The sequence below is a fragment of the Nerophis lumbriciformis genome, linkage group LG15, assembly GCF_033978685.3.
Source record: "Nerophis lumbriciformis linkage group LG15, RoL_Nlum_v2.1, whole genome shotgun sequence".
In the NCBI taxonomy this organism is placed as follows: Eukaryota; Metazoa; Chordata; class Actinopteri; order Syngnathiformes; family Syngnathidae; genus Nerophis; species Nerophis lumbriciformis.
This window is the reverse complement of record NC_084562.2, coordinates 31,431,030-31,444,850: the sequence shown is the minus strand read 5'-3', so window position 1 is coordinate 31,444,850 and position 13,821 is coordinate 31,431,030. Positions and strand designations below refer to the sequence as shown.

At 39.6% G+C, this 13,821-nt stretch overlaps 1 protein-coding gene across 4 annotated transcripts in view; it reads left to right on the top strand.

The window, feature by feature from the left end:
• The window catches only part of otog (otogelin), a 143,086-nt gene that overhangs the window by 41,455 nt on the left and 87,810 nt on the right, over positions 1-13,821 (top strand). For all 4 annotated transcript variants that reach the window (XR_009816807.1, XM_061975031.2, XM_061975030.2 and 1 more), the window contains 6 exons: positions 39-148; positions 351-476; positions 553-661; positions 858-904; positions 2,332-2,477; positions 13,066-13,198. Coding sequence is in view for 3 of the 4 variants with exons in the window: in XM_061975031.2 (XP_061831015.1) it covers positions 39-148; positions 351-476; positions 553-661; positions 858-904; positions 2,332-2,477; positions 13,066-13,198 (671 nt within the window). In the remaining variant the exon portion in view is untranslated. The remainder of the gene's footprint in view (positions 1-38; positions 149-350; positions 477-552; positions 662-857; positions 905-2,331; positions 2,478-13,065; positions 13,199-13,821) is intronic.

Below are 13,821 nucleotides of genomic sequence, written 5' to 3'. Positions count from 1 at the left end.
CTGTGTACCTTTCACTCTTCATTATGCTTCCTTACAAGGTCGGGCCCTACTGAGGAGGTAGTGTGCCAGGTGTTCACTGAGTACTCCAGAGCCTGCGCCCATGCTGAGCACCCACTGAATGCCTGGAGGGACCATATTCCTCAGTGTGGTAAGTTTGAAATTTTTCAAGAACTGCGCTCTTTGCCATGGATGCTCAAAGACATCCTGATACCCTCAAAGTCAAATTGACATTGAAGCAATCTCACTAACATTCACAAACTACACAATTCTTAGAATAGTTGTAACCAGGATTATCTGCAATGTCTGATTCAGAATTTGCCCATTGTGTTTGTCTTTATGATGGAAAACAGCAAAGCAGTGTCCTCCAGGGTTACAGTACCTGGAATGCATCAGCGGCTGCCCGGCGTCATGCAACAAAGAGAGGACATGCATCGACAGCAGGCTGGCCTGCCTGGATGGATGCTATTGTCCAGAAGGTGAGTTGGTAACTATATTATATTTTGTTTCTATTGCAACAACTCTCTGTAATGGTAACCATCCCTATTTGGTCAGGTTTGATATATAAAGACGGGGGCTGTCTAACCCCTTCTGACTGTCCTTGTGAGTACCATGGCGTTTTCTACCAGTCTGGACAAACAATACAGGAGGAATGCAACAACTGGTGAGCCTCAAAAAAATGTTCTTGAGACTGTTCCTTTTGTTTTTTTCATACTCACCCATTTACTCCTTTTATACCTTATTTAAACCATCATCCTGGATAAAATATATGACTTCTCTTGCAATCAGTTGCAACCCCATAACCCTCAGTCTTCTATTTTCACAGAGCAATACAAGGATATATCTGCTTTGTTTTTCAGCACATGCACAGCTGGAGTGTGGAACTGTACTGATTACAGCTGCCCAGGTAAGTCAAAACCAACCCAATCAGTAATCCCCAGTCATGACCACCTGTAGTACATTTCACAAAGTGCCAGACAGCCCTACATTAATCCTCTTTTGACAGTACAGTACCTCCATTTTCCTGTTGACTTCATGGATTAAAATCTATTTTGATTTTTTTAAAACAGTTTTTTTTTATTTTGCAAAGAATCATTGGTAATCGACTCACTGAACTGACGATTCTGATTCCTGAACAGGATATTATTACTGAATGCGAATACAGGTCTACATACTAATTCTGTCCCTACGATAGCGATGAAAGCTAAGTTTTATTGTGAGTTGGAACACATACCTGAGTTAAACCTAAGTCACTCACACTGCACACAGTGTCATGATTGGTTCCACCCTATCATGACTTTTTCCTTTGTTTCCACATTTGTTAATGTTTTGCTGTGTTTTCCTTCTTTTTTGTGTTAATTTCCTGTCTAGCACTTGCTAGGTTTCTTCCTGTTTCCCTGTTCTCTGTTGTTGTAACTTTTCCTAAGTTCCCTTATAGCGCTACTCTCCAAACCTGCCTCTGATTTTAGGATTTAGAAAGCACTGCTTCTCCAGATTGCCATATAGCTGGGTTTATAGCCAACTTCTGCCCACTTACAGATACTGGTTAACTATCTTCCATACGTCAATGTGCAGTGAGGGTCTGTCTCCTTTAGTTTTTGGATTCATCTTCTTCTGAGCTGTAAGTTTTTTCGTCACCAGTAGTTCAAGTTTTGTGCACACTGGTGATACCTCAATTATCCTTAATACACCTTTTACCTTTTACCGGCACTTTGCTTGCTGTCTTTGCAACACAACCAGGACACACATAACACATGAAGGACATTTAAAACACAGTAATACAATAATTAAATGAAACAGTAATAAAAATAAAAAAACAGAATAACTCCTTACTTGCCTTGCACACTAGAAGGGGCGTTGCAAAGTAGGGAAAAACAGGCTTATTTGAGGAGGCAGTCTCAATAATGAGACCACTACACTGTTTACTTATCACTGTCCACTTTGTAGCTATAGATCCTTTCACATGTTCAATGATAATATCTTTATCCTTGATGATGCTTGTGGCGTTTAAGCGGCTTGTACTTACTGACATTTTACTTTTACTTTCATTTTCTTTGATTCACTGCCATCAGAATAGTCTGCCCCATGCTTTGGAGACATAATGAAGAGAAAAAGTGAACTGAAAAGAACAAGAGTGACTTAGTCCTTCTTAATGCACAACTATGATAGTACTTTTTTCTTTTTGTAAAGAATTAACAATTTATAGTAACTACAAAATGTCATAACACAAGGACCGCCTTTATGCAGATTGACTGTGGGACAATGACAACAAAGAAAGACAAATTACAATTTTTAAACAAACCTAATGTGGAAATTGTCTTCCTCCTCCTGTAGGTGAATGCTCTGTGACTGGTGACATGTATTTCCAGTCATTTGATGGCCGTGTCTACACTTTCCCGGCAACATGTCAGTATGTCCTCGCTAAAAGTCGCAAATCAGGAAAGTTCACAGTGACCATCCAGAACGCCCCCTGTGGAGCTGTACGTCAACTTTGCTTTCATTTAGCTGTTACAAATAGGGACGTTAGCGTTAATGTGTTAAAGTGAACACCCATTCTTTCTAATGCCACACTTTTTAGAGAGATTAACGCTTGCATGTCCTGCAGTGTGGACACATGAAAAAGGTTGGTGTTTGATATGATGAAATATGTTCAATTCATTTCAAAGGGAAACATTGATTCTACTTCCATAGCAAAGTCATTTGATTTTATAGTCGCTGTACAGTGAGTTACTTTTGAGTTTGTTTCACTTGAGTTGAAATGTGAATGCTGATTAGACCAACACCTTCTCTCTGCTTTCCCCATCTTTGAGTGGCTTCACCCAGCCACAGCTCTCCGTAGAAGAATATAATACAATACTAATATATATATATATATATATATATATATATATATATATATATATATACAAACCCCGTTTCCATATGAGTTGGGAAATTGTGTTAGATGTAAATATAAACGGAATACAATGATTTGCAAATCATTTTCAACCCATATTCAATTGAATACACTACAAAGACAAGATACTTGATGTTCAAACTCATAAACTTTAATTTTTTTTTTGCAAATAATAATTAACTTAGAATTTCATGGCTGCAACACGTGCCAAAGTAGTTGGGAAAGGGCATGTTCACCACTGTGTTACATCACCTTTTCTTTTAACAACACTCAATAAACGATTGGGAACTGAGGAAACTAATTGTTGAGGCTTTGAAAGTGGAATTCTTTCCCATTCTTGTTTTATGTAGAGCTTCAGTCGTTCAACAGTCCGGGGTCTCCGCTGTCGTATTTTACGCTTCATAATGCGCCACACATTTTCGATGGGAGACAGGTCTGGACTGCAGGCGGTCCAGGAAAGTACCCGCACTCTTTTTTTACGAAGCCACGCTGTTGTAACACGTGCTGAATGTGGCTTGGCATTGTCTTGCTGAAATAATAATAATAATAATAACTGGGATTTAATATAGCGCTTTTCTAAGTACCCAAAGTCGCTTTACATGTAGAACCCATCATTCACACCTAAGCAGGGGCGTCCATGAAAAAGACAGCGCTTAGATGGCAGCATATATTGTTCCAAAACCTGTATGTACCTTTCAGCATTAATGGTGCCTTCACAGATGTGTAAGTTACCCATGCCTTGGGCACTAATGCACCCCCATACCATCACACATGCTGGCTTTTGAACTTTGCGTCGATAACAGTCTGGATCAGGGATGTCAAACTCAAATACAGAGTGAGCCAAAATTTAAAACTGAACAAAGCCGCGGGCCAAGGTTGAACAAATTAACCTTTTAATAGGGACCCAAACAAGTTTTGCATTGAATATTGAACAAGCAAGGCTTATATAACTTTATAGTAACATGCAAAATCGAGTTTCAAATAATAATAATAATAATAATAATAAAAAAATATCAATGGCATATCATATACAATTTAAATAAAAATGTAATGCCTCTTTTCTATTTGCAGCCTTCTGAGGTAAATATCAACATTAACTTTTTCTACAGGCTAATAAATTAGAAAATAAAATAACAATGAATAAAACAACCATTCAGGACTTTAAACTGCTCAGTTTGCAACACACTGATCTAATCTGATGTACCCAAGCCAGATACCTGGCATCTTTTCTTGGATGCTAGTTCATTAATGTCGGGGCTCAGGCTTTGAGCTGAGGCAACCTTCATTATCGAACGAAGGTGTTCAACAGTCATTATATCTCGTCCACCCACAGTCTTGGGGGCGTGCCTTAAATGCACTGCCTTTAACGTACTCTACGAGCTATCATCACGTCCGCTTTTCATCCACGCTACAAAATACACCCCCGCTACCCCCCCGTCCCGGAAGAGTTAGTGCTGCAAAGGGTTCTGGGTATTTGTTCTGTTGTGTTTATGTTGTGTTACGGTGCGGATGTTCTCCCGAAATGTGTTTGTCATTCTTGTTTGGTGTGGATTCACAGTGTGGCGTATATTTCTAACAGTGTTAAAGTTTTTTATTCGGCTACCCTCAGTGTAACCTGTATCGCTGTTGATGAAGTATGCGTTGCATTCAATTGTGTGTGCGTGCAGAAGCTGCACATGTTATGTGACTGGGCCAGCACTCGTTGGAATGGCTGAAAAGCAGACCTGACGATTTTCGGAAGGGGCGCTGAAGTTTGGAAGACTCCCGGGAGGGTTGGCAAGTATTAGAATTAGCGGTGAATGCGGTGTTACCGCGGCACCGCCACAATATATAATCGGCGGGCCAGCTTTAGTGTTAATTTGATATCGCCTCAAGGGCCAAGTGAAATTACATGGCGGGCCAAATTTGGCCCACGGGCCAGAGTTTGACACCCATGGTCTGGATGGTTCGCTTCCCCTTTGGTCCGGATGACACGATGTCGAATATTTCCAAAAACAAGTTGAAATGTGGACTCGTCAGACCACAGAACACTTTTCCACTTTGCATGAGTCCATCTTAGATGATCTCGGGCCCAGAGAAGCCGGCGGCGTTTCTGGATGTTGTTGATAAATGGCTTTCGCTTTGCATAGTAGAGCTTTAACTTGCACTTACAGATGTAGCGACAAACTGCATTTAGTGACAGTGGTTTTCTGAAGTGTTCCTGAGCCCATGTGGTGATATCCTTTAGAGATTGATGTCGGTTTTTGATACAGTGCCGTCTGAGGGATCGAAGGTCACGGTCATTCAATGTTGGTTTCCGGCCATGCCGCTTACGTGGAGTGATTTCTCCACATTCTCTGAACCTTTTGATGATATTATGGACCGTAGATGTTGAAATCCCTAAATTTCTTGCAATTGCACTTTGAGAAACATTGTTCTTAAACTGTTTGACTATTTGCTCACGCAGTTGTGGACAAAGTGGTGACCCTCGCCCCATCCTTTCTTGTGAAAGACTGAGCATTTTCTGGGAAGCTGTTTTTCTACCCAATCATGGCACCCACCTGTTCCCAATTAGCCTGCACACCTGTGGGATGTTCCAAATAAGTGTTTGATGAGCATTCCTCAACTTTATCAGTATTTATTGCCACTTTTCCCAACTTCTTTGTCACGTGTTGCTGGCATCTAATTCTAAAGTTAATGGTTATTTGCAAAAAAAACCTGTTTATCATCAAATATGTTGTCTTTGTAGCATATTCAACTGCATATGGGTTGAAAATGATTTGCAAATCATTGTATTCCGTTTATATTTACATCTAACACAATTTCCCAACTCATATGGAAACGGGGTTTGTATATACATATATACTATATATATTATGGGTATATATATATATATATACATATATATATATACCCATAATATATATAGTATATATACTATATATATTATGGGTATATATATATATATATATATACCCATAATATATATAGTATATATGTGTGTATATACATATATATATATATATATATGCTTGTATATGTATATATGTGTGTATGTGTATATACATATGTTTAGGTATATACACATATACCGTACATACATACATACATATATATATATATATATATATATATATATATATATATATATATATATATATATATATATATATATATATATATATATATATATATATATGTATATATATATATATATATATACATAATATATATAGTATATACTGTATGTATGAGTATACTACATATATACATATAAATATACAGTACATATGTACTGTATATATGTATATACAGTACAGGCCAAAAGTTTGGACACACTTTCTCATTCAATCTTTATTTTCATGACTATTTACATTGTAGATTGTCACTGAAGGCATCAAAACTATGAATTAACACATGTGAAGTTATGTACTTAACAAAAAAAGGTGAAGTAACTGAAAACATGTTTTATATTCCAGTTTCTTCAAAATAGCTACCCTTTGCTCTGATTACTGTTTTGCACACTCTTGGCATTCTCTCGATGAGCTTCAAGAGGTAGTCACCTGAAATGGTTTTCACTTCACAGGTGTCATAGTTTTGATGCCTTCAGTGAGAATCTACAATGTAAATAGTCATCAACATAAAGAAAATGCCTTGAAATGAGAAGGTGTGTCCAAACTTTTGGCCTGTACTGTATCTGTGAATGTGTATATATGTGTGTACATATGTATACATATACATATGTATATGTATTAGTGGTGTAACGGTTCGTTTTAACAACGATTCTTCATTTATGCCTTCCGATATGATTCAGGTACAATATATATTTTTTTAGAATGATACTATCATAAACGATTCAGTGAGTTGAAATCGATCCAGTAACTATTTCTCTCTCTCTCTCTCTCTCTCTCTCTCTCTCTCTCTCTCTCTCTCTCTCTCTCTCTCTCTCTCTCTCTCTCTCTCTCTATATATATATATATACATAAATATACATAAGTGTATGTATATATTAGGGCTGTCAAACAATAACAATTTTTAATTGTGATTAATCGCAGTTTGTTCATAGTTTTTTTTTTTTTTTTTTTTTTTTTTGTGTGTCCTGTCCAGCTTCTCAGGCAAATCATATAGTTGATGTAGATGCCCATGTCGGCTGTTCAGATTTACTTTACAAAAGAGAAGTGTAGGATACTTCTCTTGTTGCCTTATTTGTATTTGACTTTATTAAATGTATTTATATTATCATTTAATGCAGCCGGGCCGGAGCAGGAGGGGATAGAAAGAGAAAAAAAAGAAGACAGAGGGGGAAATTGTGGGGACAAGAGGGGGATTAGACAGAGAGACAAAAACAACAACAGCAAACAACAACAACAACAACAATAGAGCAACATCAGCAAATATGACATGTACAAATATGATGGTAAAAGTAATAGCAAATAAGCAGTTAGCGAAAAATAAAAAATAATACAGAAATGACAATGAGCATTATTACACTACAAATGGATCAATACAAATACCAATAGAAATAGCGCTATTGATAATGAACAATACCAATAATTTACCTTCATTATCAACAATACAGTTGTTTAAATGCAACAATACATATACGTAATGAAAACTTGAGATACGAAAGAATGCAGAAAAATGGAGGGGGAGAAAGAGAAGCAACCTACATTAACCTTGTAGATTGTTATAGTAACAATAGGTTAAGCTTTGTCAGTGTGCCATGTGTTACACCCAGTTTACCCTAGGGCAACAACGTTAATATATGTTTGATGAAACGTGATTATGTGCATGAGTGTAAGTATGCATATGTACTTGTATATGTACAGAATGTGTATATGTGTTTGTACAATGAATGTATATGTACAGAATGTGTATATGTGTTTGTACAGTAAGTGTATATGTACAGTATGTGTATGTGTATGTTTGTATATTGAATGTGCGTGTGGATGTACGAACATTAGGTAGGTAAATATGTACTGTATTTGTGTATGTATGTGGGAGCGTAGGTACCTATGTACGTATGTGAGCATATGTGAATTTGCATGTACAATATATTCGACTCCCAGAGTGCATGGGAGCCAGAGCACGGCCCCATCACCCCCGAGAGCCCAACCCACAAACAGTAGGCGTGGTGCCCAGGGAACCAGGGACCACCGCCCCCACGCAGCCAAGCCGGCCAGCGACAGGAACCCCAGAGCCCGGCCCACCATACCGCCCACAAGGGCCAGCAGCAGGCCGCAGACAGACGCACCCGGCAGAGGACAGGGCACGAGAAAAGCAGGGGACAGCCAGACCCCAAGCCAGCGAGAGACCACACCCCACACGGGCAGAAAGGTGAGGCGCCCCGCCCGAGGGACCCAGAGACTCCCCGCAACCGGACGGGAAGACCGCCCCCGCCCCACCGGCAACCGGGCCCCCACGAGCCCACCCCCCACCCCCGGAGAGCGCGGCGAGGCCAGCCCCCGGCCACCCCACCCAAATCGGCCGCCGCAGGACCACCCGGCACAGGGCCACGGGAACCACCCACCCCACCTGCAGGGACCCCAACGATGGAGATGGAACAACCAGCAACCGCCCCGCCGAGCCTCCCCCTCTGAGGGAGGGGAAAAATTAAAAAATAATATTAATAAAATATTTAAAAAATAATAAATAAATAAATAAAATGAAAAAAAGAATTAAAAGAAGATCACAGACATGCTGACACACAAGGTCACTACCCCAGCAACTGGCCGACTCGCAGCACCTCGGAATACCTTGCAGCACCAAACTACCATAATAGACGCAGGGACTAGGCCCAACAGGCCCCAACCAAGACGGGCACCCGGAAGGGATGGACAGCGGGACCCAGGAGCTCCAGACACGCAGTTCGGATGCAGTAGCCTGAGGCGTCGTCCCCCGTCTGACAGGCAGGCCCAGAGCGTACCCCCAGAAATATACATACATACATACATACATATATACATACACATACACACATACATGTATACATACCCACACATACACATATATACATATACATACACATACATACACATATGTACACCTACACATATATATATACATACATACATACATACACATACACACACATATACATACATATACACAGTTCGTCAGCCCTGACAGCCATCACGCGCGCGCGCTGCCACCAGTCACAACATCAGCCACACCCTTGCACCAGACCCAGCAGCCACGGGCGCCCACACCACAAACAAACGGCAGCAGAAACAGCAGCCGCAATAACCCCAGACAGCCAGCACCAGCCAATCAAATCAAAGCGATCAAAAAAAACTGCGACCAGCAACCACACGCCACCAGGACCAAGGAGACCAGCCGGCGCCAGCCCGCCAGTCAGCCCGAACGCCAACACGCAAACAAGAGACACCAACACCCCCCCCACCAAAAGACCCCCCCACCCCAACCCAAACCCGCACAAACACACCACCGCCCAAACAACTGAGACACAGCATCCAGACCAGACACGGGGGCCGCGCCGCCACCACATCAAGTCACCAACAGAGACCCCACAGCGCAAGGTCGGGCCACACGGGCACGGACCCCACCCAACAGGAAGTGAGACCCGCGCGACGCCACACACAAATAAATAATACGATTTAAAAAAAAATAAAATAAAAAAAAATAAAATAAAAATAAGTAAATAATAAAAATAAAAATAATAAATACATTTAAAAAAATAAATAAAAATAAAAATAATAATAATAAATGAATAAAAGCCTGGCAGGCCACCAGACCGCAGTCCCCGCCGGCCGACGAGGCAATGAGGGGTGCGCCGAACCCCAAACCCCCCCATGCATGTGTACAAGGCCCCCAGAGTCCGCACGCCAGCCCCCAAACCAGCCGGCAAGCCAACGCCAGCCAGGCCCCACAACCCCACAAGCGCACAGACACCAGCCACAGTCCCCAAACCACTCCAACCCAACACAGCGATGCCAACCGCTGGTATCACCACAGCAAGCATCACCACCACCGCCCGTCCGCAGTGCAAACACCCGCGGTCGCCGAAACCAAAACAAAAAAGCGACCGACCCCGTAAACCACAACAACACACACCCCCGGCTACCACCGAGGCCACCAACCCACCTACCCCAACTCATCCACAGCCAGGCCAATTGAGCCACCGGACATCCACACCCATACACACACCTACACACACATATGCACATACATACACACATACATACACACATACACATATACATACATATATGCATATACATATACATACACATACACACATATACACACGCATGCATATACATATACACATACACACCCACACACACACACACATATATACACATTAATACACCCACACACATATACATAAGCCCACATATACACAAACACATACATAAACAACACACACACAAAAAAAAAAAAAAAAAATAGAAAGAAAATAAATACATAAATAAATAAAAATAAAACAAAATAAATAAAAAATAAATAAAAATAAACCCTTTAAATAAAATAAAATAAATAAAAATAAACAAGAGGCCTGGTCGCCAACAGTGCCCAGTGCCACCAAACCCCGCAGCCCTTCCCGCACGTCCAGGCTCCCCCCGCCCATCACCCACCAGGCATCCCATCCGGCAAAAAGCCATAAGGGCCCAGCCCCGCGCCCACAGCCGGCATGCCACGGCACCTCAGCAGACCCGGCACCGCGATCAGCAATACACACCGGGGCAGCGACACATACATATGTACCTACATACACACACACACACAGATTTCACCATACATATATACAAACGTACACACACCCACAATCACGCGCACCCATATATACACATATATAATTTTACAGAATAAGTTAAATATATTAAATAGATACAAAAAACAAAAACAAAAAAAAAAAAAATATATATATATATATATATATATATATATATATATATATATATATATATATATACATATATAAAATAAATTAAAATAAATAAATAACATTTGTTTATAGTTAACGCAAAATAAATTGCGATAATCGCATAAAGATATAATTTTTCGTCATTCATAAGTCTACCCTAGACAGATTATTTTCTAATTTTTATTACCATTACTGGACAATTAGTTTGCTTTAATGAAATGTTTTTAAAAACTAAGGACATAACAGACATAAACACACTTTTAATGAGAATTTTTTAAATTACCTGCAGTGCGTTGATATCTTGCCAGATTTTGTATTTTGTAGGACTACTGCTGTAGAAGCCCTTGCATTCAGAGGAGGAGCTACTCTTTAATGTTACAATACTAGTTTCACGCATTAATAACACAAAATGTGGATTGTTATGATCGTGGTTTGATTGTCAAAGATGTTTGGTAATGTAAAATGTGTTATTTCTACCTGAATAAATGCTTCTGATATTCTGTACATTACATGTTGTACAGGTTAATCATATTTGTTTTAAAATATCACAGGTTACGACAAAACATCTTTGACAATCAAAGCATGACCGTAATGAAATACAATTAAACATGTTTATTGCTGTAGAGGATGTAACACGTAGCGCTTTTAATGTGAAGCCGGAACAGTGATTGATTTGAGAAGGTCTCTTGACATGTTTTGACGAAAAGACTAAAGAATTATTAATATTTCCTACCTACTGTCTGCCTCCTGCCTCTGTCTTTCTTTTCTGTTGAGCTTTTACCCCATCTTACTAAAGCAGTTACAGTAACAATCTACATGTTATGTTATTAATGCCCTCAACTGTACTGCAAACACGGACATGAAGCTTCTCCTCTCTGCAAGCGGCAAAGCACTCTGCGATTAAAGATAAAATGGTCTTATATTGGCGGGAGAACGACTTGTCGTGGCTTTGTATATTGGATTTCCATATTGTTACCTTTTTTTGTGTGCATTTCTGTTCGCTATTTTCCCGCTTGTGGCTCAACAGTGACTGGACACAGTAAACGCCATTAGACTTCCTCACACTACGGAATCGCCCGAGGGTCAAAAATGAGGCATGCGCGGCCGTTAAAGGACTTTATAGTTAACGCGTTATTGCGAAAAAATTTGACAGCCCTAATATATATATACATATATATACAGTATATATATATATATATATATATATATATATATATATATATACACATATATATATATATATATATATATATATATATATATATATATATATATATATATATATATATATATATATATATATATATATATATATATATATATATATATATATGTATATAAATATAAATATAAATAAATATATATATATATATATATATATATATATATAAAATCTAGTGGCAGCACGGTGGAAGAGGGGTTAGTGCGTCTGCCTCACAATACGAAGGTCCTGAGTAGTCGTGAGTTCAATCCCGGCCTCGGGATCTTTCTGTGTGGAGTTTGCATGTCCTCCCCGTGACTGCGTGGGTTCCCTCCGGGTACTCCGGCTTCCTCCCACCTCCAAAGACATGCACCTGGGGATAAGTTGATTGGCAACACTAAATTGGCCCTAGTGTGTGAATGTGAGTGTGAATGTTGTCTGTCTATCTGTGTTGGCCCTGCGATGTGGTGGCGACTTGTCCAGGGTGCACCCCGCCTTCCGCCCAATTGTAGCTGAGATAGGCTCCAGCGCCCCCCCGCGACCCCGAAGGGACTAAGCGGTAGAAAAAGGATGGATGGATGGATGGATATATAATTTAAATCATCGTTCCATAATCAATCTAAATGAAACAATTATAAATTCAGAAATGTGGAATAATTTGGTTCTTATTGCGCCAAATAATGTGAATGTCCTTCATGTTTCATATTCCTTTCTGAACAGCTACAGTATTTTTTTTTCAAATAAAATAATGATTTTATTTGGCGGTCAATCCAGCACAGGCACCTTTATGAAACAACAACTGTGTCAGTGCAGTGTCAATACAGCCAGTGAGTGTGCCACACACTTAAGGAGACGTCATTTACCCGTCACGAGCAAATACTATAATTACCTATACCTTAAATCTGTTGCAGTATATTACTTATTGCAGGACAATTCATGTATAAATTAGTTGTTTAAGATTATTTTGAAACTGAATTCTTTCTATTACATGTTTAAAACGGAATTTAGTTATTCTTTGTCACTACCCATGACCTGTTTAGTGTGTACCCCGTTTGTATTTGAAAGTTTAGGAAACTTCACCAGGCTATCTTGTTTTCATTCCAGAATCTGGACGGGGCTTGCATACAGTCCGTTAACTTGGTAATTGATGAAGATCCAAAAATGGAGATTACTGTAAACCACATCGGTGAGGTGTTCATGGCTGGGCAGTACCGCATCTCCCTGCCCTACTCTGATGGTAACACTTCTTTTATTACCTTCCAACACTGAGTTCAAGCAATTGTCCATTTTCACATTGTTGCATCACAGAACAATGTTTCTATGAATGGTTTTTTTTACATAGTACGACACACAACTCGAGGTAAAAGTTAAGGAAAGGTAAAGGTTAGGGAAGAGGAAGATTAAGTTGAGTTTGAGTAATCCCATCAATGTATATTGTGCACATTTGTAGAATTCCTCCAAAGAAATACTAAATGTTAAAGACGTGTAATTTCATACCATACATAAAAAATGTGATAATATTCAGCTGAGTATTTTCTGTGATTTATGAATCGATCAACACATTTTTACAGAAAGGCACACTCATTGCCTTTCATTGACTAATCCACTATCTATGTTCCCATTTACCGATGACACTCTGTGACACTCTAAGCTCAGTGGCCACTTCCCTCTGCGAACATCCTGTTTGAAGGCTCGCAATGGCGACGTACTGTTGATCAATGTTTGCGTGTCAACATGGTCAAGAATAATGTTCTAATACCAATTCGACCAGGACATTAACGTCTATAATCATCACTCACAATTTTGTCATTCTGCTTTGAGTTAGAGAACATTGAACAATTGGATATGTGCATTCAAAAG